Genomic DNA, 24,828 nt, shown 5'->3' with positions numbered 1-24,828 from the left:
TTAACAGCTCGATATCATTAGTTGAACCTTCAGAATAAGTAGGAGACATTTTTTCTCTACAATTTTGGCTTCTAATTTGCTTAAAGCCGTATATTAGTTTTTAAAAACGAACCTAAAACATTACGTAAAAGTTTTGAATAGTTTTAGCGACCTGAAAATTAACGACAAGATACTTCCATATAAGGTAAGGGACACATTTCTCTACATTTTGGTCTACAGTTTTCATTAATTCTAGCACCTAGAAATTCCTACGCCTCATGTCCGCCAAATGTAATCGGTTCAATTTTTTTTAAATGTTTGCTAAGGAATCATATCAGTTGTACTCGTTAATGCTATTTTTATTGACTGCATGTAGGCCTATACAAAATTCTTGAAAAGTCTATGTACATAGCCTACATGTTAATTTAAAAAGCCGAATCACAAAATAGTCCGCTATTATTCAAGATGGCGGCGGAAAGACGGTCAGAGAAAACAATAAATTTTCACTTGGTTTTATAAAACGGGACTAATCACACAATCAATAATGTGATTTTTGCAATTTTTTTAGGCGTTAAAAATATTCTTTCGTTGCAAAATCTTGAAATGAAATTAAGCTTATATTTTATTTTTTTTATTACGTCAGAAAATCACTTGTTTCCGGTTCAGAAAAGGAGCTTGGTTTGAGTTCTTACAGGATTGTAAAAAGGTTTTCTGAATTTTTAAACGTTTATAGCACATATAATATTAAATTAGATAATAACAAACAGCACAGACATTTAATACTAAATACACAATTAGCACATATTTTAATAATCTATATATCGTTCACCGAATTTACCGCCACACTTTTCAAAAGTTCTGCTTCCTTTAGATTTTTGACGCGAACATAAGGTATATTCTGAGAAGCATTATACAATAATACCCTAAATGCATCTTTTGTTCGCGCCACAAAATCCCAGCGTTTGAGAGGAAAGGAATTTGATTGGCTGGCGGCATCATCAAACAGACCAATGTTCAAGAAGGTCGTAAATAAAAATATATTAAAAATATAAACTAATAAATAACGGTACGAAAGTTTGGTCTAATTTTGATTAGACTGTCTTATTTGCATTTTGCTATGAAGACGCGGGCTGCCAGACGTATTGATAGGACTGAAGATCCCCCAGCAGGGATTGTTTACAAATCGTAATAGTTATTGACAGTTATCAAAAAAACTATAAAACTTAGTCCTCATATTAGGCCCCAACTTGCCAGACATATTAGTAGGACTGAAGATTTAAACTCTATACTCCAGCAGGGATTGTTTACAAATCGTAATAGTTGTTGACAGTTATCATAAATCAGTAAAACTAAGGTGCCAGTCGTATTGGTAGAGTGAAGATTTAAACTCTATACCCCAGCAGGGATTGTTTACACATCGTAATAGTTGTTGACAGTTATCATAAAACAGTAAAACTAAGACATTATATCAGGATCCAACTTTCCAGACGTATTGGTAGGACTGAAGGCTTAGAGTCTATTCTCCAGCAGGAAATGTTTACAAAAACTGTTCTTACATAATGTCATTCTAATCGTCCTCTTTTGTCATGGTTTGCTTTTAAAAACTAGCTTTCCAAATATGATGAAATATTAGAACGTGTAGGGTCAGATTTGGCTCTTCCCAGTTCCTCCGACGTGATATTCGGATGAGATACAGGCACTGGGTTTAGGGTCAAATTTGTCGGGCTAGCTATTGTTACGACACAAGGCTCTTTCTACCATAATATTGCAGACAAACTGTTGTGAATTTCTGACCTGCAAACAGTCACGGTCGTCGTGGATATGCAGGGCGTTGTTAGCATCCCAGTTTCTATACCCCAGCAGGAAATGTTTACAAAAAGTAATAGTTGTTGACACTTTAGTTATTGTCTGTGTAGATCATACCTGTCTGTCTATTACTATATTTTCGCTCCATTATTACAAGTTGTTCTACACAACGCTTATGTTTTCATATTTTATGTTTCTGTAGAAAAAAAGAATTGCCCGCACCATCAATGGAGTTGAAAGAGTCGTTTTACCGTGGTTTCCAGATGTGTAAGAGTGAAATCATCAAGTTTTTAACGGAAATCGAAGGAGTCAGCCACAATGATCCGTTTAACTTGCGACTTTGTGAACATCTGAATATGAGAAAAACGCAAATTTTTGATGAAGGTAGGCCTTTCTATGTATTTTTATGACAAAATCGGAATTTCTTATTGTCTTGCTTCAGTTAGAATGCTAAGCATTTTTGCTTTTTTTTTCACACCTGGCCACCACCTGTCATATTTGCCCATTTGAAAACAAGTCATAACTCGTAAAAATGTCCTGTCACAAGTCATGACTTGTCAGATTCTGTGCCATGACCTGGCAAATTGTCTGTTTAAAAGCAGTCATGACTTGTCAAATTTCCCTGTTTGAAAATAGTCGTGACTTGTCAAATTTCCCTGTTTAAAAACAGGCATGACCTGGCAAAATTACCTGTTTTAAAGCGGTCATGACTTGTCAAATTTGACGGTTTGAAAACAGCCATGACTTGTTAGATTTCCTTTTTTGAAAACAGCCATGACCTGTTTAAAAGCAGTCGTGACTTGTCAAATTTCCCTGTTTGAAAACAGTCATGACTTGTCAAAATTGCCTGTTTAATGATTCATCGATGTAAACAAATGCTAGCTTCTTATTCTCTTTGGTTTTTGTTCCAGAAATGTCAAAGTATCAAGATTTCCAGCATCAAAATGTACTACAAGAAATTAAGCAGTCTCGGCCCCCAGAAATGAAAGCATCACCAAATCAAGACACAGCTAAAGCTACAACCTTGATCAGGGAAAAATCTCCAGAAAGTGTTTCAAGTGATTGTAGTGAATTTCCTCTGATGAAAGTTGGCAATAGTCTTACTATCATGTCTGGTTTAGATTCTTACTCTGATTCATGTCTATCCATTCAATACAGCACCAATGGTTCAACCACGGGAAACCAAACATCATCAGACGACAATGCCGGAGGAAATCCAAATGGCGGAAAGACGTGTTCTAAATTTAAACATACCTTACGTCATAGATATTCGCGAGACCCGGGCAGCGATTCATCCTCCGGAAGCGATGGCGGTCCAAGTCGCAGTCATAAGAATAATATTTCGAATAATGCAAATAATGGTGGACAGTCTTGCTTACAAAGCACCAATCTAAGAATGGATGGGAATGAATCTATAGGACTACCTGGTTTCGTTATTCATCCGACTCATACACATTATGTTCCCATCTCTGTTCATCAGTCCTTTCTTCCTGATCTTTTTGAAACTGAATCAAATAATTATTGTAATATTCATCTCATCAGCATACCCGTTCTTTTTTCATCAGCGTATGCTCTGAAAGCGCCTGGGTAATTTTACCTTAAGACTTCAAAATCCAAAGATGGACGGGCTCTTCCCCTTGGGAATTTTTTCAAAGACTTGTCTAGGTCAATTTAATGAAAATGAGAATGAAAGAGTTCAAGTCTGCAGTAAAGATTTCGGTACATTTTCTTATGATTTTGAATTTTTGCTGGGGGTGGGGCCATCGTAAGGTTTGAACTTAGTTCAACCAGTCCCTATAGTAGTTGAGCCACTGTATATTAAATGAAATAGACATTTAACTAGTTTGGATGACTATAGCTGTTTGTTTTGTTTGGAATTCTTATATTGGATTGGGTGAATTGATGTTACACGTAGTTTGAATTGTTATTTTGATGAAAAAGTTGAATTTCCATCTAAAATGCTTCTTCTTGTTTTTTCTTTTTTTCCTTTTCAGGTTATGATGGTTTTTTTTTTTTTTTTTGAACATTTCCCAACTGCGTAATAAAATAATGTCCTTAAATCAAACTGTGATCCCAAATTGGTCTAGTGTGGAATACACCTAGTTAAATGAGGTTTGAAATTAAGTAATAAGACGTGCCTTCTTGTTGTGTTCAAAAAGGTGTTATAACGTGTTCACACATTTGTTGTGAATTGATATATTTTTGATTATGTTCACGTGATGCTTGAAATGGAACATGTTTTCTTGATTATTACCTTTTGAATTTTGGAAAACAGAAAATTATGATATCTTTATAGAAATAATTGAGCAATAATGAAAGAAAGAGCTAGATTATTAACTTTGTTTTCTATCTTTAATTAATTTTCAAGATGTTTATTTTGGATCTTTTCGTATGTTAATGAAGCATTTAACTGCTTCACCTTAAGAAGTTAATTGAACACGTGTTGGGATTTATACTTGACAATAACATAGATTGTTCTTGGTTTGAATCCTTCTCAATATTGTTCTTAAAGAAATACCACCTCTTATGATGCTCACAAAATTTGATGTTTTAAAGGAGCACCTTCACTATCCGTTTGACCAATCATACCTTAGTTTCAGAAACAGGATTTATTTGGTTTATACAATCAGTAATAGTGTTCACAGCCCATCGTCAAAATTTGAGCCTTCAAATCCATGTGTATAAATATTTATTCACGTCTAAAAGTTAAAATCTCGACTCGAAATTCAGTGATACCATGCAATAAATTGAAAACATATAGACAGTGCAATTTCTAGTTTGAGTTATATTTGAAGGGATTATGAGGTTTTCGTGCGTTTTAGTACTTCTTAAGACTATTAAAGCACGATAAAGATATTTTTGATACAATTCAAATATAGAATTTTCCTCTGTTATCGAAATAAAATTCGAAACCTTTTTAACCAAAATATCCAGATCTGCATTTAAAACGAACCAGGCAGTAGCGTATCTAGTAAAATGCCTGAGGGAGGGGGGGGGGGGGGGGTGATTGTTTGTTGCAAAGATGATTAAAACCCTGCCAACTACAATTATTAATGGTAATCATATCCAGCTGGGGTAACGACTTCTAATCAACGTCAAACTATGTCTTATACCTTGACATCATTCGACAATTTTCTTGAAACTGTCTATGTATATGTATGTAAAATAGAAATGTCACTATAGAAACTCAATGATTCTGCAATAATTTCAGCAAAGCTAGAGGATTTTTGAATGCATAGGCTCATTTCTTAAACAGAAAAAAAATCCCATTTGTAAAGCCATTTCAAATTTTTACGCGAAAAATTGTTAGATTTACAATTCAATTATGTGAAATCATTATTTGAGTTACATTTCGTTTCCGAAAATTTCAGACAGTTTCGATTTCATTCGTCCGGAATATCACGTGATTCTCAAAATGGCGACTTTCAGAAACAATTTTATCCACATTTAGTTTCTACAATTGGCACCAAATTCCAAGTTATTCAGGTAAAAACCTGTTTCAGATGCTTAAGATAGAAGGGATGACAAAAGTTGATTTCTTTTTTGGGTCGTTCTTAATTCTGGCAATGGCAGAAATAGCCCTAATAAAATGAATCGGAGTCGAGGTTAGTTTACAGTAACTGTAGGTAGGCCCCGACCTACTAACTAAGCCTACTGTCGACTCCTAGTCTAGGCTTACAGATCGATTAAAAGACTGGCAAAGCTGGCCATGCATTGTGCAATGAGGGACATTGTGTCTTAGTAGAATGAAATGACTTAAATGAAATTAAATTTTACGTTACTTGTTTTGATGCTAATTAGAAGTGCAAAGCCATGCAGTGCACAAAAAGGAGAATTTTGACAGGGCACTAGTACCAATCTACTCTTCTTGATTGCCAACTTTCAAGGGATCTTAAACATGCACAGTCTGTAGCACACAGGGCCCATTGTCCATGAGAATGATAAGCCCATTTTTTCCATAACTAAGCTCTGATCTGTAGGCTGTCTCTGACAGGGGGGAACCCTATTAAATAGGCCTACAAATAAAGTCATGTCAACTGACCGGTATGATTATTGCAGTTTGAGCCAATATCAAGATGGAACTACATAAAATCACAAGTTTATTGGAGTCTATAAAAAGTTTTCTTGTTGCAAGGAGAAAGGAACTGAAGACTCCAGGTAAATTTTCTTCTTCAGTTTCCAAAATAAAATGAAAACAAAGGAGTCAGGTTAGTCTACAATTAATAAAATTTTATGATTATAGTGATGGCAGAAGATATTGCGATAATATAAATTCATAATCAACGCCTGACTGCATTATATTTTTTTACAACAGCCAGGAAATTCAGATAACTCTTAGTATATGATTGTCATAATTGTAGATGTACTGGATGTCAAAACTCCCTTCTGAAAGGTGATATCCCTTTAAAGATGGGTTTCCTTATGTGTTGGTGTAAAATTAAACAAACTATTTGATTAATTGGTGTTCCTAATGAATTATCATGTATTCTTAATCATATCATTATGTTCTTATTGCATATAATTAAGAGTTTTAACCAATCGCAAATGTCCATGCATGTACAGTCTGGAAAAACAAAAAAAAAGACCTTTGACCTTTCTTGATTGGTCACTCATTGGAATTCTGCTGGTAATTCTCTTCTAATTTAGCTAATTTTGAAGTAATTATGACATGTGAGACAAACTGGTATTTTTCCAAGTCATTAGAACACCTCTACTTTCTATTCATATAAGTATTAGCATTTTTATTTTCATAAATGAAAAGGGAACCCATCTTTAACACTGGCTTAGGTTTTGGATTTTCCATAATAACCCAAAAATATATGGAGGTGGCTTTAAAACAGAGCAAACAATTAGCTATGGCAGAATGAGTAAGGAGAATTTTGTCTAACTTTCCTGTACCCACCAGCCACTAATTAACTTTTGACTGTTTATAATTTAGAAGATAGGCCATTACATCCAAGAATAGTTAACCAAGAAAGAGATGGATGTGTTTTATTTACTTGGAATGACTTTTCTTCTCTAACAAAGGTATTTAATGAGCTATTTTCTATTTCAATTACCCTAGACTATGTAACTTAATTTGGTATTTCGTAATTTTTTCGACTGATGAGTAGGCAGCATGTGTGAAAAAAAAAGCCAAGGATATTAGTTTAATATAGATGCGGCGCTAGTCTCCCAAGACTGGGGGTACAAACAGTGGAGGCTGAGATTCAAAATGCAGCAACTCTGAAGAACATTTTTGTAAAAATTGTATGGATTTGGTGCATTCTGACACTTATGTTTGATACCCATTCCAAATTTTACTTAGTTTGATTAATTATTACTTAATTTAATTAATCATTACTTAGTTTTATGTATTTATTGGATTATAGAGGGATTTTTTGTGACATCAGGTAAGTCCACTGATGAATGTATATACAGTAAAACTTGTATTAAGCAAGCGATCAGGGCAACGCTTAAAGTTGACTGCTTAACAGAGAGAGATGGTTCAGAGTATGATGTACTCAATGAATGAAGAAGGAAAAGTTGATATTTAATGCTGGCTGCATCCAGGGGGTGGTGTTAAATAGTGTTGAACTTCATGTTAACTTGATATTTAGTGGCCGTTGTTACAAGTTTGACTGTATACTCATTTTAGCCAAGTTTAAAATTTAAATTTTTTGGTCATCGTAAGAGGTAGTATATGTTTGATATAAAATATTTTATGGGTCATGGGGACTCGTTTCTGTTTTTATCAAGATGGCACACCTTACTTCTAATTTAGTGTCAGAAAATCCACCCTTTCAAATTATTTGATTTATATGAAGCATTCTCGGTGAAATTAATATTCAAGTTGCCATTCCTTATATTTCTTGGTCAAGTCATGTTTATTGTTTGATTAATTGATGTTTTTAATGAATAAATCAAGTCTTCTCGAGTGCTAAGATTGTGTGAGGATGTAGAAAAACTTGGGGATCAAATTGTGAGGCTAAGAACTTTATCATTGCCTGATGTCTGACAGAGGCCAGATCTGTATATTGATAAGTAAGCCTATTTGATACCTGTACTTATTTTATTTTGCGGTCCATTTCAGACGGAAACAGCAGTAACACATGTTGGTATTTATGACCATGTCTCTCGTTCACATAAAGTTATCTGGATTTATAACCAAAAGATTAAAATAGTATCTTGTTCCATCAACCAGGAAAGATCCTTGCTTGGTAAGAAACATTCAACTATAAGTGGCAGTCTGATTTTTTTAACTTAAAGGGAAAGTCTGATTAAGGGCTTTAGCACGTCAGTCATTTAAACCACACCACCTTATGAATAAATAGATGGGACTGTGGTTCACCTTATCCAACAGTTTTATATGGAACCTTAAATTTTAACCATTCAAAAGAACTTTTTTAATAGAGAAGGATTGACTGTACTCATATAATGTTCATATTTACAAAACACACACAAAAATTACTGTGTAGAAGCATGTTGATTGGCTGGTTTGCTAGTCATGTGACTTAGTGAAACATGGAAGAAGCTGACCCACATTGCCCTTTAGATTTGATAGGTGCAAATAAAAATATCTTAAATTGGGAGAGCCTGTTGGATTTATAAAAACAGTTTTTTTAAAATCCTGTCTCCTATTCTATTGATCAGTAATATACAGGTTTTTCTTTTGGTTGACGTCATGAAGTCAATTTTGGTCTTTCGCAATGTGTATCCCATGGTGACCCTTGTATCGCAATATGTATCATATCGTGCCCATTGTATCTCAATATGTATCATATCGTGCCCCTTGTATTGCAATATGTATCGTATAGTGACATGATTAACGATACCCAGCACTACTTATTATACCCTGTAAATTAAGGTACATTGCCACTTAAAAACTTTTTTGGTTGTATCTCAATTTTAGGGATTGTAAAGAGATTTTACTTTACTTTTAATGTATATTAGGGACACTGATAGCATCAATTTACACCATTCTAATTTTCAATCAGACGTCTGTGGTTTCTGTAATTATAGAAATGATTAATCAAAAAAGACTTCACTAATACAAAATATGTTAGTTATATCTCAGGGCGATAGCGATGTTATGGAATGCTCCATTGTAATGAAATTGCAAGAACCGCAGACGTCTGATTGAAAATTGGAATGATGCAAATCGATGCTATCAGTGTCCCAAGAGCAACAAAAAGGTTAAAAAACGTCTTTACAATCCTTTTAAAACATTTAAAAATTTGTCTTAATCATTTTAACTTTTTTGATTTTAACTAGCATTAACCCTAGTAACTAAAAACAGTTCTTCACAAGAGCCTCACCAAGGTCAAGGTTGGTACACAAGTTTTCAATCAGCCCCATTTTTCTCTGTCTTTTCCCCAGAATAGCCTCTATCATCCAGCCTCACTTTGTCTGGACACAGCTGTGACAAAATAGAGCCTGAAAGATTACCCCAAAGTCTTCATTGGTTATTGAATCTGACTAGTTGTTAACCAAATGTATTAAAAGTTGAACTTCCGTGTGTAATAATTCAGAAGCCTAATTATGACCATGGCTTCGATTAGGTATTCAAAGCTCAAGGAAGCTGTACATTGAACGATAGCAAATGAAAATATCAAATATAAACTGGTAATTTCCTTGAGTGGCATTTAGTAACTGGGGTATGAACAACTGGACACAAATATATAGATAACAATTACTTTAATAAAATATCTTGCGACATTTCGATGATCATTGCTTGATAAAGACGACAGCATCATCTTCGAAACATCGCAAGTTATTTATTAGGATAATTGTAATCCATATAATCGTGTCTAGTCATATATATATAAATATAAATTGAAAGAACTGGGGGGTTGCCAATATGTTTCTGTTGTAAACAAGTAATTTGAGACTTGTAGATCAAAATATACTTAATAGTAGTTATCTCCCTTGAGAAAGTTTGAAATTGTAATTACAAGTCCCAGACGATATCCTCGTCGAAGGTAGATGCTTTCTAAACTGCAAGTCTTGGGTTTGCTGTAGGTATAGATAAGGATAAATCCTTGGTAAGCACAGTAGAAATCGAAAAAAGAGTACGCTAATTTTCCCTCATTGCACACTCGATGGTGTAGATAGTTCGGAAGTAAAACTCCATTACATTTCATTAATTGTAGACAAATACAGTGCATTTTTAGCAGAACTGCAAGCTACGGGTGAAAGGGTGTTTTCCCTGAATTTAGAACGACCCAACTTCTTAAAGGTACAGTTTCTGTATCCCAGTGGCAAGGAAGTCAACACGACACGAGAGGCACATATGCTGGTGTTCCTTCACAAAGAATGTAAGTAGGAGAGCCCAAAAACCAGGTGGATGAATCTTCAGACTTGTCACCTATTGTCAGTGATGCAGGTGTGGGAGGCTAGCATGGAATAGTCATCTGGTCAAAGATTTTGGAAGATAAACTAAGGACCTATGTTTATATGTTAAAGATCCTTTAATGGAGAAAAATTTGTAGGGTGTTGCTACTGTCCTAACAAAATATTCCTCATAGCAAACTGCATGGCATTGTTTGCCTTGAGCTCAATATGGAGAATTTCATTTGATTTAGCAAGGGTATTCAAGCAAGTCCTTGACTTCTAGCCTTTGATCAACAAATCTGATCTTGGACCACACTGAAGAATTTACTGTAATACAGTAATCTGATTGGTTAATATAGTTAAATTTAAAATAAATTTTAGTGATTGACCAATCAGATTAATGGAACACCAAAATCATCTAAGTTTAGGTGTCAAAGAATAATGCCCCTAAATTTGTTTTTTTTCCCAGCTATTGGACTGTATCATATACCACTGGCTAGAATGGGAGACAAGGGTGTGGTAAGAATCTCTTTTTTCATTTGAACTCATTTATGAGATGTCATTATAAATTCTATGTAAACTACCAGATTTTTTCAAATTTACTCGACTCGAGTAAAAAGGGGTGGGCACTATGTCCACAATTATACCGTATATACTTAGCTAAGAGGTATTGATGAACGTTTTTCCAGATTTTCTGGACGGCAAGAATGGGTGCGCATTTTAATAACAATTATACGGTATATAATTTTAAAGATGTGGTTGCCTGTTTGTAGATTATGAATGATCAACCAAGAACAGAACAGATAGTTAATAAGTTTGTATGGTGTCAATGGGATGGACTGACTCAAACCTTACATTACGTACACAATACCAGGCATAGCGCCAACCCGGATAAAATATACCCCAAATATTCTTGTCTACAGTTCTACCAGAACGCCAGGTTTGACAACATGGTTAGTATTTTCATTTTTATATGCCTACATCAAATGTGACGGTGGGTGAAGCTCTTGAAAATGTTCAGGTTAGTGGACCTCTTGAGAATGTTCATATGGCTGGAGCTTTTGAGAATGTTCATGTGGCTGGAGCTTTTGAGAATGTTCATGTGGGTGGAGCTCTTGAGAATGTTCATGTGGGTGGAGCTTTTGAGAATGTTCATGTGGGTGGAGCTTTTGAGAAAAGCTCTTGCAAAAATGTCCATGTAGGTGGAATTCTTGAGAATTTTAATGTATGTGGAGCTTTTGAAAATGTTCAGGTTAGTGGAGCTCTTGAGAATTTTCATGTGGGTGGAGCTCTTGAGAATTTTCATGTGGGTGGAGCTCTTGAGAATTTTCATTTGAGTGGAGCTATTGAGAATTTTCATGTGGGTGGAGCTCTTGACAATTTCCATGTGGGTGGAGCTCTAACGAATATTCATGAAATTTTGGCTTTATAATCACTGATATGTCATGGGTTATGGACCTTTGTCTTTTTGATAATTTTCTTATGCAAAATGTGGTGGCAGATTCTTATCTCGATCAGCATGTGAAAGTCTAGCGACCTTGAATAAGTCATCTTTCCTCATTATTCCAGTGGATCTATCGGCAAATTGGTTGGGATAATCCTGTCCTTGTTAGAATTTAATAAGATTATTAGTTTTAATCGAGACCACAAGATCAAGTCTATAGTCTTGACCAATTTACTGTGTTATAATCTTTTTAATTTTTTGTAATCTGTTTGATCTGCTTAGCTTGATAAGTCTTGTGACAGCCCTCAAGAAAATTAATGAAATTTTTTTTTTATCATCGGCAGATTATTATTGACCTAGGTCACAAAGATTTTTCAGAAAAAGTCCTGAAGAGAGTATATTCTCATAAAAGCACTGGTCTAGGTCACAGAGTAAAGACTTGTGAGAAAAAGTGCCGAAGAGAACATAGTCTCATAAAAGCACTGGTCTAGGTTCACAGAGTAAAGATTTATGATAAAACAAGGTGCTGATGAGAGATTAGTCTCATAAAAGCACTGGTTTAGGTCATTTATGAGTGGCTGACATAAGAAATTGTTAAGTCATGCGAATAAGATGAGAAAAAGCCACAAGGTCTTTTACAGGCTGTGTTAGTTTAAGATCCATTGACAGTTGTAATTGGAAAAGATGTTATAATGCTGCAGTCCTGGTAAAATTTCCCTTACTGCAAAATGTATGGTGTGATGGTGACTTGGAGTCCGTATTTGAATAATATAGGGGCTGATGGGACATGAAAACCAGACTGTGCATCTTAAGGTCGCTCAACAGTTTGGAATTCGAAAAAATTAACTTCTGCTGGACACCTAGCAAAGCTTTGCAGAGTTTCCCTTGTTGCACGCTCCATGGTATTCTCTGTCTTCAATATTTCACACTAGACATTGCGAGAAAACTTAAATCCATTCCATTTTCATTTTCATCATTCACTACATGAGTTTGATCACAGACCAGCTGTGAACATTATCCGTGGCCACCATTATTGTTTTTCTAGAATATGATAGAATTTTCTCTTTCGATATTTTTTTATTGTTATGATTTGTTTACAAAAACTTAGACAATAAAAAGTTGCTGATTGTAAAGACGTGATGGGAAATGTACATGGTAGAAGTCACATGATTTATTTCCACGTGTCGAGAATTTCAAATTATTCAAGGTTAAAAAATCAGTTCTTCTTACTGTCTGACTTCAGGAATAATTAGAAAATTTTCAAGATCACCTAATATATAATTTAGCCTATTTTCATTTCAGCTAGATGTTCCGTTAAATTTTCCATTTCCATACATCAGATCAGCCTCCAGGTAAGATTGTATTTCATTTTAACCCGATTTCATAACATTTATATGTTAAAGGACTTTCGTTTTGTTATATGGATAGATTAAAAAACGGCATTTGTTGTAAATATAAAAACTAATGTATAAACACATGCACGTAACACATGAATATAAACACACACGCACGTAACATATGAATATAAACATATGCACTTAACACATGAATATAAACACACACACGTAACACTTGAATATAAACACACACGTAACTCAGGAATCAAATCAGGGGTAAACCTTTTTGTATATAAGGGGGCATTTTGTTTAGAATGGATCAAATTCACTGCCTCATTCAAAGCTAATTAGATAAAGTGGACCAGTGTAAAGGCAGTGGCGTAATAGTGGCAAAGGAGGCAATACTTCTAAATCGTCAATCATACTTTCTGTTTTAATGAAGTATTTTGAAACCACCTGTGCCTACCTTATTTAAACTTGGATTAACTATGACCTTGGTTTAAACGCTGATGAAATAAAAAATGAATAAAAACATACACGTGGCATTGATTACTTTTTTAATAACTAAACACATGTTTTTCAACATGAGTTTCATCACGTGTGAACGTCTGATGAAATATGAAGAGAGGTCAAACATACGGAATTAAATATATTAACAAAGCTACCATGGACAATAAAATATATCTTTTCAATCAAACAATTAAATAGCGATACCATAAAAATATCAGGATTAAAGATGGAGGATAAAACAAAGGTGAAGGTCATTTGAGAGATAGGGTAGATATATAAATAAGGTAATTAAAATTCGGACATGTGGTATGTCTGTTGTCAAGTTTAAATTTACGTTTACAATATCATGGGACTGGCACGAAATATTTGGTGTTATACGAAATCATGATATTGTTGGAATTTGGAGTGTGCACTTTATAGGGAATTTGGAAAAGGGGCAGAGCTTATATTTACATTCTGTTTACACAGATATAAACCAAATGCACGTAACCGCTGTTATCCACTTGGATTGCGTGATACCAAGTGCCCAGATTTCATTTCATCTGATGACAACATATGTAATATATGTATATTATGTGCTATGGGAATTGTAAAAAGGTTTCTAGCACTGTCATATATACCGTGTGTTCTTTAAAATCGTATTTATTTTTTTATTCAAGATGTAGATATACAGAATCACCACTTTGTCCAGGTATTCCAGGTCAGTAGATCTTCTGTGTTTCCCTATATAGCACAACTTGAGTTGATGTGTTACCCTCCTCCAGTTGTCCTTGCAAAATCTTAAGAGCAACGGGATTTTCAGCGTCTGCTAGAAACTTGCGACATCTGGTAGAATCTGATCAATTGTTGGCTTTAGCTGACCTAAGCGAACTAACTACAATTGCCATCAGTTGCCCATGTCTTTCCAGTCCTTTTGTTGAACTCAGAATTCCTGAATTTTTCATTTTCACATAATCAGTAAGCTTATCTATTTCTCTGTGACCTAGGCCTGTGCTTTCATTCAGACTGGTCTCAATTTACTCTATTACTCAGGCCTGTAAATCAGACAGTCTGGTTCATTATATATAATTATGAAGATTTCTGTGTTTTAGATGCTGATTTGAATATACAAGTTTTAAGTCAAAGTAATGGTTCAGTTTGCATTTGCTACCAACATTTAATACGGTCTAGAAAATCACAGGTAAACACAATATTTACAAATTATTTAGAAATTATTTTCAAATCATTAGCAAATTGTTTACAAATCATTTAAAAATTGTTTACAAATTATTAACAAATTATTTACAAATTGTTAACAAATTATTTACAAATTATTTACAAATTGTTAACAAATTATTTACAAATTATTAACAAATTGTTAACAAATTATTAACAAATTATTAACAAATTGTTTACAAATTATTAACAAATTATTAACAACTTATTAACAAATTATTAACAAATTGTTAAAAAATTATTTACAAATTATTTACAAATTATTAACAAATTATTAACAAATTGTTAAAAAATTATTTACAAATTATTTACAAATTATTTACAAATTATTTAAAAGCTTGTTAACAAACTTACAATCACCCAGTAAATTGCTGTTGAGGGCAGTCTGTAAATTGAATACTTGTTTCAAGTAATTATTTTGGTATATTTTAGAAATCTGAAGAAAAACACAATGATATAGATATCAACTATTATATTTTAATGGTACATCATGGTAAATAGTATTTGATTATTAGTTAACTCAATCATTTTCTAGTCTTTGTATGTATGTCTGGAAATTTCAGTTTCTGTCTAAACAGTTGTCTGTGGTTCTGGTATTCCACTAAACCTTGTGAATTTGGCATTAAAGGGCGTCAACAAATTTGGATGGGACAATAAGCCAAGTGTATGATAAACATCACTTGACAATTGCAAATTGATAAAAAGTAGATTGATTTTCCTCATTGTACACTGCCAAGCATTGCCTCTGTTTGGAAAACTTTAATGAGTGAAAAAAAGAATGAATATAACTTGTTGATTTCAGCTAAAACTATTCATGGTTGTATTAATGGAATAGATAAATCCACAGTTCACAATCGACGTCTGTTATTTCAATGGTCAGGTAGGTGCACTCTAGTTTTCACATTCAGTCAAGCATTAGGTATGGAAATGGTGCCTCAAAGTACAAACTACCTTACAAACCATTTTGAGATCTAACATGACTGGTCATTTTTGATTTTAGTATTACCGGTAGGTCTGTCAATTTTCAACTTTTGTTATTACAGGTGATTATTTAATGGTGATGTTACCAGGTACTTTTCTACATTTATTGAATGTCAGCATTGAATATGAGCCCTGTCATCATATACTACTACACAGTAAGTTATAGAAGGGGTGTGGACACAGAATTGAGGGGCGTGACAACAGGATCTATGGAAAGTGTTTGTATGTCAGATGGGTAGGAAGGGGTGGTAAATGTTAGCATTGAATAAAACAATAAATTGTTGTTTGGTGTGACTCTTTCAATTATATGAAAGGTATATTAGGGGCGGAGTTAGAAGGGCAAAGGAGTGTGAGGTGTATGTTGGGTAGGAAGGGGAGGAGTCACAGGATTTGGAGGTGTGGCTACAGGGTCAGATAGAAAATACGAAATATCACTATTTTTCTGTACTCCTTTGCAGATAAGCCAAATAGTACCGTGACCAAAATAAGGCGTTCCTCGAGTACCAGATCATCCTCTTCCTTGTATGAAGACAAATCAACAACAGAGGATGAAGCGATGCCATCTGCATCTTCTATGTCACCAGATGAGACCTCAACTTCCCAAGATGAGAGCCCTACTGTGCCAAAATCAACCTCCCAACCAGCTGTATTTCCAGTGACCAATTTAATGGGGCCGAATATCCGATCTTTAATACCTTGTTTTGGCTTCTTGAGGGAGACTTCAGGTTAGGGACAAATGAAAGCTTATATTATATTTCCTTGGTTACTTGCAATTGAATCCTAAGATTATTTACAATGTCAACAAAAACCTGTGGATTTGTGTTCAATGGGAAAAATGATTGTTGTATCTCATGTTAATATTTTCTGCTGTTTTGTAGGTAATGGTCTTGTATTTGATCAGAAGAATTGTGTGGTATGGCAGGCGGTTATTAAACCAGAAATACTGTTACAGTACTTTTATACTACATCTTATACCAATAAACTATCTATAGTACATTATATACTGACTAGAGTTAAAGACTTATTTATCATTAAAAAGGTCAGTATTTGGTACAAATGCTGAGGACAGTTTGTAGCACAGTCGGTTAGAGTGTTTGAATTTTTACATGCATCATTGGCTTGGTTTCTTTGAATACATCATTGTCATGGGTTTTAATATTGGTTGGCAAGTGAAACTCTGACGACTTTGAACAAGTGTTCTCTCCTCAAAATTCCAGTTGACCCAGTTGTAAAGGTATGGATAATCCGAGAAAGATTAATACCAAGAAGTTTAGTCAAGGATAAGCTGATCAACAGGGTCCGTGTGAACCTAAGTTATAAAAGATGTCTGAATGTCGTGTTGTTTAATTTTAGTTGTTTGAGAATATCTGTGAAGACGTTACAAATACTAAGTTAAAATTATTTCTAGCTGAATATCTTGTTGGTGAGTTTTTTGATTCTATAATCTAGGAAAGATCATTGCCAAGTAAAAAAAATTTATTGTTTTCTTAGTTTTTTATAAGCTATATGTATCTCCTTTCAGAATTCAAATTTGAAATCCCGTTCTCCAAAATTTTACAAATTGTACATAAGACATTTAGACTGTCATTTCAGATTAAATTGGTGGTTCCTTTTTCAGCTTTCACACACCTGGAGCAATCACCTGGACCTTTCACACCCTCAAAAATTTGTTGATGTGAGGAGCTCTCAATTCAAAATGTATTCTTCTCCTACACCAGTTGGCCTCACCCCTGTCACTCTAGACCCACACCCCCAGGGGGTGAAAATACCCCAGTTTGGGAACCAGGGGATTGAATTAACTAACTGTTTACCCTCCAGAAAATAGTAGCCAAGGATATCCAGTTCATTAACCGTTTCCAGATAATTTGAACTCATATTTTTCTTTCAGCTAGTACCTATATCAGTATGAAGAGACAGTTAGAAAAGGACATCCTTAGACTGTTACCTTTTACTTCTGTAGAACCCTATAAAGGTCAACTTGAAAGAGTAAGAATACATACTCAAATCATTGCAATTAATCACAGTCAGCCATCTTTCCTTTGATCTATCAATGCCATATTTATATTCGTGGTTGACTGAAATAATGAGCCACAACCACCATTATTTTTGAACAAATGTAAATGATGTCAAGTTTCCACAACTTTAACTTTTTTTTTCTATTACTGAATTTGATTGGTTGATTAATTACCTCTTGACCAATAAGATTCATTGAAACAAAATGTGTTTCAAAAAAGAATCTTTACTCGATTAGTGTATTAAGTGATAGCTAATTGGTCAATATTTGAATTTTATTTTTAAGAACCAATCAGAAGAGAGAATGGCAACTGTAACCTATTCGTCTGTAGATAGTATAAACATAACGTCTAAAACAGCTCGCGAACGTCATTTCCGTCAGAGTGAGGACTTGTGGGATTCCTTACGACGTATGTTACAGTTAAAACAGATAGAACCAGAACCTCGCTATAAATTAGACGCCATTTCCAAATTTCTAGACAAACAGCTGAAAGAGGTAGGACCATTTTAGGATAACGTCTGCATCTTGATATGTTTGGATAGGGCAAGAAATAGAACTGTTGGCCAATGCTGCAGTCCTAGTGGAAGAGACTATAAACCATGGTCCTGTGTGCTACAGACTGTTTCTGTAAAAGAACCCTCAACAGTTACAAAAGTAAGACACTTCTTGGTGTAGCTTGTCTTCGTAAGCCCAACTAATTACATCTTCTGGATTGTTTCATACCATGTTTTGGACTCTATGTGATAAAAACTAAACCTGGACTTCTCTATGACTCATTTCAGAAGGTAAAAGAAGATCATTCGTCAAGTTTCCTGGATGAAGAGAAAGATTTTCCCAGGTAGGTCTAGCGTTCTTTTGTTTCCGAGTTTCCCAGGATTGCCTTGATTCAATGATGAATCACACACTATATAAAATTCGAGACTGTCTTTATTCAGGCTCTCAACCACTCTCTCAAGGGAGCTAACTCTTAATACAGACTAAGTGTTTTAAGACAACAATATTACAATATGACAAAAGCCTCCTCTAAACTCTTTTGCAATTTGATTTATTCAAATTTTATGACACAAAGTGTTAAGAAAAACCAACGCTCATTTATGTATTGATTATTATTATTGACCATTCAGTCACCCTTAGTTACCAGGTTTGTCTAATTTACATCCATACATCTGTGGGAGTCTACAAATCTAATAACAGTTTGGTATATGTATTTCAGCATATCAAAACAGAGTTCAGGTCTATCTACTAGATCGTCCAGTTCTGCTGAAAGTACGTTTGGTAGTGTGCCAGACTTTTTAAACAGGATAAGCCGAGAAACGCCAGGGATCAATAAGCAGGTAATGAGAATGAAAATATAATGCCATTTAAATGGAAATCTAGGAATAACGATATCGAGCGACACCTTGAATTTTGATGACCTTGACATCTCAAAATGATGATTTAGAAATTTGTAAACATTGACATTCACGACATTTGACATTTAAATGATGACCTTAAATCTGATGACCTTGACATCATTTCAGGTAGAGAATTGTTTAACAGATCATTTGGAACAATATTTGAAAAAAGAATGGAGAATCAAAGCTAAAAACATTGCTCAAGAATTTGTAGCCTGTCAGGTCAGTATTTGTCACTTCAGGCCCGTAGCTACTGGGGGGCCAGGGGGAGGCCTGCCCCCTCAAAGAATATTTTAGAAGAAAATCTTGAAGTATAATCTTGACCAATGCTTTGATTGAAATATGAATAATTGGAGTTTTTTGCGGGATAAATTACTGAGATAAATAATTATTGTTATAGGCTGTACAAACTAAACAACTGTGTCATTTTCTATGGAATGTCTGTGGACAGGAGAACAGCAGTGATGAAACACAGCCTAAACTGTGAGTTGTTTATCTGATCATTGGATGTTGTGTCTTTAGAAAGACAATGGTCACCTTTCTTGTATCACAGAAGTTTTTAAATGCAGCGATTTGATTAGATTGTACACTAGTGAAGGCAGCCAATTAGATTCCTCGACAGTAAGACTGTATCTATGTTAACATAGAATTTACAAGTTACATTTCTGTACTGTATAAAGATTGTAATTATGATTGACATATTAAGTCCCGCCTCCTGCATGTTCATGTAAAGAATAGCATTTTGTTTGATTATTAAAATGAAATGTTTTATTGGAGAGAAAAGTGAAAGCAAGTTCTCCAATTTCTTTCAGTTTCATTTGAATAAAAAATATATTTATAAGAAAAAAAAATATTATGTTAAAAAAATGAAATGAATGGAGTTTTACATCCTATTTTTCTGCGAATGTTTTGTAGGTATGAATGCGGTAGTGTTGAAGATTATAATATGTTTCTATTATTAGAACGTTATTATCTCACATTAACCGAGATATCTTTTCCGTTTCCACCAGGTAATTCCAAGTAAATTTCTTTCTGTTTTTCACGTCTTAATTATTCTTGAAAGGAAACAATTGATCAAATGATGTTATTACCTGTTCTGGAAGGACTAGACTTCATTTCCAAGGAAGCATAATGGAGGCAATGAGGAAATTGAGGAAATAAAATGACAAAAACTTTTTTTTCAATTATGTATTTTAAGTAACCCCATTACCCTAAAAATTTTCCAAAAATTGCCCCCAGGTTCAAAACCCCTGATGTAGTGCTGGGTGAACAAAAAATTGTAATTTTGATTTCAGGTTTTCACACTTATTTTACATCAATGGCTTTTAGATGTTTGAATATAACGTAAGTTTCCTTTATTTTATTGTGAAATTATTGATTATAATGGGTCACACGCTTTCCCAATTCACACATCCCATGAAATTGATCACACTAAAGTACAGTGTGTGATTTAAATCAATTTAGATACAAAAATTTTAACAAAAATTTTAACAAAAATTAACTAATAAGTATGAATAAATTAAGCAAGAACCATTTTAAATTAACCATTTTAAATTAACCGTTTTAAACTAACCATTTTAAATTAACCATTTTGAATTAACCGTTTAAAACTAACCGTTTAAAACTAACCGTTTTAAATCAACCATTTTAAATTAACCGTTTTGAATTAACCGTTTTAAATTAACCGTTTTAAATTAACCATTTTAAACTAACCATTTTAAACTAACTGTTTCAAACTAACCGTTTCAAACTAACCGTTTTAAATTAACCGTTTTTTTTTTATTGTTTTTTTTTTTTTTTTAATTAACCTTTTTTAAACTAACCGTTTTAAATTAACTGTTGTAAATTCACCGTTTAAATTGTTTTAAATTAACCATTTTAAATTAACCATTTTGAATTAACCATTTAAAACTAACCGTTTTAAATCAACCATTTTAAATTAACCGTTTTGAATTAACCGTTTTAAATTAACCATTTTAATTTAAACTAACCGTTTTAAATTAACTGTTTTAAATTAACCATTTTAAACTAACCATTTTAAACTAACTGTTTTAAATTAACCGTTTCAAACTAACCGTTTTAAACTAACCGTTTCAAACTAACCGTTTCAAACTAACCGTTTTAAATAAACCGTTTTTTTTATTGTTGTTGTTTTTTTTTTAATTAACCTTTTTAAACTAACCGTTTTAAATTAACTGTTGTAAATTCACCATTTAAATTGTTTTAAATAGTTTTAAATTAACCATTTTAAAACAAATAGATACATGGATATAAATAGCATACTTTAGAAATATTTTCAGGTATAATTAACGATGTTTAGATAATGAAAACTTTTTACATACTGCTCCTTTAACCTTCAATACACTCTGCTCTCATATTAACCCTTTTAAAACAAATTCAGTTTGATCAAATAAATAATATAACTGAATTTGAACCCTTATGAAATATTGAAACTATATATCTTTCCTATCAATTTAAGGTTATTTCTGCAGTATGTTGAAAGAGGTGTATTAAAATTAACTGGTGGTTTTATGATACAACTTTTATCAGGTACGTATTCAAATTATTACAAAGTTGGGACACGATACTTAATGGAGTGGCTTGATTTGCAAGTTCAGTATGTTCGGGATTTATGGAATCAACCAGACGTTCAATAAAACAAGTTTGAAAGGAGTTCAGAATGTGCTGCATGTGTGCTGAAAAAATAGTAGATGCAGACAGAATTCAAAATTGCGAAGAAGGAAGTAGATGGGATAATTTTGAATGTGACTTACTCTGCTTCTGTCCGATTCAGCCCCGTCATTAGGATGGGGCCGTAGGGGCTGGGTCCCAGCATGTGAAAATTAAGCCCCAGCAAAACCTTCTCTGGGCCTTTAATTCTTTTAATTTTCTGAGTACAAAATCTGAGCCCAAGCACCAATTCATTCCTGGCGACTGGGCTGGTCCGATTGAGGGCAGAATTGGAACAGATGGAACCTGTTCAGAACTCTCCAATCAAACACCAATATGGTATTATTATTATTATCACATCATATCATTTCTTTCTCTAGATTTATCAGATGAAGGGGAAGAATTCAATTTGAAATATCACATCATTTCCAAATTACCGAAACACCAAGCTGAGGAATGTTTTAAAGTCTGGAAACATCCTTGTACGGCTGCGTTCTTCGCTAAAAAACAAACAGCAAATATACTACAATTAGGTATGATCATTTATTCTATTTCAAATGGTCTTTCTTTATCCATGATGCAAGACCAGGTGGTGCTACAGGCTGTGCATTGTAAAAACCCCTTGATAGAGAAAGAACTAGGCTATTGATACTGTCATGGTAAAATTCCTCAGCATTGCCTATCATCATTAGCAAAATAACTTTCCAAATTTCCAAATTCCACATTACATATGTAGGCCGACCTTTTCCATGTATAAATAGATAATGGAGGATTAGCTTTTGAACAATTTTGGTTGTTGATGACCTTTGCATGCATAATAGTTTTGGTAATATTATTCCAGGGAAAGAAATAGACAAGAAAACACTAGCTTCAGTTAAAGGTATTCACATTTCTCTTGGATTTACTGATTAATTGGTATTTTGTGTATAAAGAAGCAACTGACCATGTATGACAAGGATTATTAATTTCCCAGCCAATGGATCTGGTTCCTGACTGTGGACTCAGCTGCAAATTGGTACATATGTTCTGGTAAAGATCAGGACCAGCTGTTAGAAAGGAACTTTGTGAACCTAAGTTGTTATCCCTGTAATATGTTGTTGTATATTTCTTTTATTGTTGAATGTTTATGTATAAGCAGAGACTGTGGCACACTTGGAATTTTATTAATTTTTCATGTAAAATTTCAGCCAGTCGATCGTATAATGATGTTAATCCTGAAGATCAGGAGTCTACATCCTTTGTTCCGTTAACTTCCTTACTACAACATTTTGAAGACACAGTGTCAGGTTAGTATACAATCAAAGTTGTTTTGATTCTAAATGTTTCAATCAATGAATCACAAATAGTCGAATTGGACGTTTGGCTTTACAGTAGTGCTAGGTATTTCCACAATATTTGGTAATATTCTAGTTATGGCATGGCATGTTTCAACTATCTGGAGATTCGTCAACTGAACGATTTTTGGCGGGAACAGAAATGTGAGGACAACCGAGGCCCTGTGTGCTTCAGGCTGTACACATTAAAGATCCCTTGACAGTTTGAAATCGAAAAAGAGCTGGCTAATGCTGCTGTCCTGGCAAAATTTCTCTCATTGCAACCTACATAAAGTTGCCCCTCATTATCCCACATGGTGCAGAAAAGTAGGACATAAAACTCCATTCATTTCATTGTACTTTCCACTACAATTACAAAATATAATGTAAATTATTATGAATTATTGCCGATAGGCTGACTGTTGGAATGTTTACATTCATAAGTAAATCTTCTACTTTCGATTTTTGAAGCACTTAAAGAACGACTCGATATTATATTGTTTTGAAATATTTTTAGCGGTCAACATTGAGAGGAAGAAAAGAGGGGAAACTGGAAGTCCACTGATGAATAAAACTCTACTGGCAGACGTCGCCTTGCATCACACCAAGCTACAGAATCATTACAACCTGTCTCACGTCAATTTCTAGTCAACTGAAGAAATGTTGAACAAGAAAGAAAAATATTATACAAGGATAACAACTTAGGTTCACAGTTAAGGATCCTTTCTACTAGCTGGTCCTTGGCCAAACCTCTTGGCATTGATCTTTCTTGGATTATCCATAACCATTTACAGCTTGGTCAACTGGAATTATTGTTGCTATCAATGGGTTCCTGATAATCCAGGAAATGACCAGAGAGAGGACTTGGCGTCATAAGCTGAGTTACTTAGAACAAATAATGGTGGTGGGTTCTAAACTCAGTTAGCATATGAATGTGACGATGTTAAAGTAATCTTTCTGCATTCTGTAAAAAATATCCCTACCAGGTCTCTAATGCCAAAATACAAAAAAAATTGTTGAATTTATTGATAATTTTAAATATTTGTTAAAAAGATGTTGATTGTTTTCATTGGCTGTTTTTATTGTTATCAAATTGTCTGATTTAGGCTATAATCAATCGCACTTTGTATTGTACCATCACGATGTGATGATTATATTGCTACTAACAACGGTACGGATAAGATAGGACACAATAGCCACGCTGGTTTTTGGAGTTTTTTTAAAGCGTGAAGCCATTTTGATTTTCAAGAATGATGTTAAGTGATTTTTTTTAGGGTTAGGTAGGGATGGCCATATGTTTTTTAATGCCCATTCGCAGTGCGAATAGTCACGGTCATTAGCATAAGAAATAGTATAGAATAACAGTGTTTTATTTTACAACATTTAAGTTCATTAAACAACATACAAAACATAATAATTATAGAAATATAGTCATTTAATATTTAATTTACCAGCTGATAGATCTTAACTTTACCTGTACCACTTTTCAGAATGCAAACCACAAAAAATGATGTCTGCAATTAATTAAAATTCCAAACTGATTTAATCATAAAAGGTAACAATAGTTTCGATCCATACCACATGTTAAAAACTCAATGTTATACCTTACATAATAGTCCATTTTTGATCTAATTGTAAGCAAACCTGAACTTGAATTTTTATTTTGATAAGTGTTACACATAGTTCTATCAGCTGGTAGATGACTGTATCCAATAATGGTGCTAAAAATGTAAGAGAAATAATAATTAAAGAACAAAAAAATAAATAATAAACTTTCATTGGTTAAAACACAAGGTTAAGTTATATTCAAAATATAAGATGGGCTTAAACAATTAACTAGAGCTTAAACAAT

General features: G+C 33.7%; 2 protein-coding genes across 2 annotated transcripts; both read left to right on the top strand.

The window, feature by feature from the left end:
* Positions 1–444: 444 nt before the first annotated feature.
* Positions 445–3,376, top strand: LOTGIDRAFT_160256 (hypothetical protein; the record flags this gene model as incomplete). Its single annotated transcript, XM_009055308.1, has 3 exons — positions 445–461; positions 1,988–2,169; positions 2,697–3,376. 3 exons carry the CDS (start codon positions 445–447, stop codon positions 3,374–3,376), a joined length of 879 nt encoding a protein of 292 aa, XP_009053556.1.
* A 2,485-nt stretch (positions 3,377–5,861) lies between these two features.
* On the top strand, positions 5,862–23,117 carry LOTGIDRAFT_160255 (hypothetical protein; the record flags this gene model as incomplete). The annotated part of the gene is made up of 30 exons (XM_009055307.1): positions 5,862–5,943; positions 6,725–6,813; positions 7,859–7,985; positions 9,040–9,093; positions 9,918–10,082; positions 10,568–10,617; positions 10,872–11,051; positions 11,120–11,350; positions 12,845–12,894; positions 14,049–14,089; positions 14,481–14,569; positions 15,037–15,097; positions 15,407–15,484; positions 15,648–15,740; positions 16,044–16,310; positions 16,464–16,624; positions 16,939–17,008; positions 17,474–17,571; positions 17,885–18,094; positions 18,382–18,437; positions 18,813–18,933; positions 19,120–19,215; positions 19,394–19,476; positions 19,909–20,003; positions 20,289–20,337; positions 21,473–21,543; positions 22,044–22,196; positions 22,505–22,543; positions 22,851–22,949; positions 23,074–23,117. The coding sequence occupies 30 exons, from the start codon at positions 5,862–5,864 to the stop codon at positions 23,115–23,117; spliced, it is 3,102 nt and encodes a 1,033-aa protein (XP_009053555.1).
* Between the last annotated feature and the right edge of the window lie 1,711 nt (positions 23,118–24,828).

Source organism: Lottia gigantea (assembly GCF_000327385.1).
Source record: "Lottia gigantea unplaced genomic scaffold LOTGIsca_24, whole genome shotgun sequence".
Lineage (NCBI taxonomy): Eukaryota > Metazoa > Mollusca > Gastropoda > Lottiidae > Lottia > Lottia gigantea.
The sequence above is the reverse complement of the archived record's forward strand: the minus strand, read 5'-3'. Positions and strand labels throughout refer to the sequence as shown.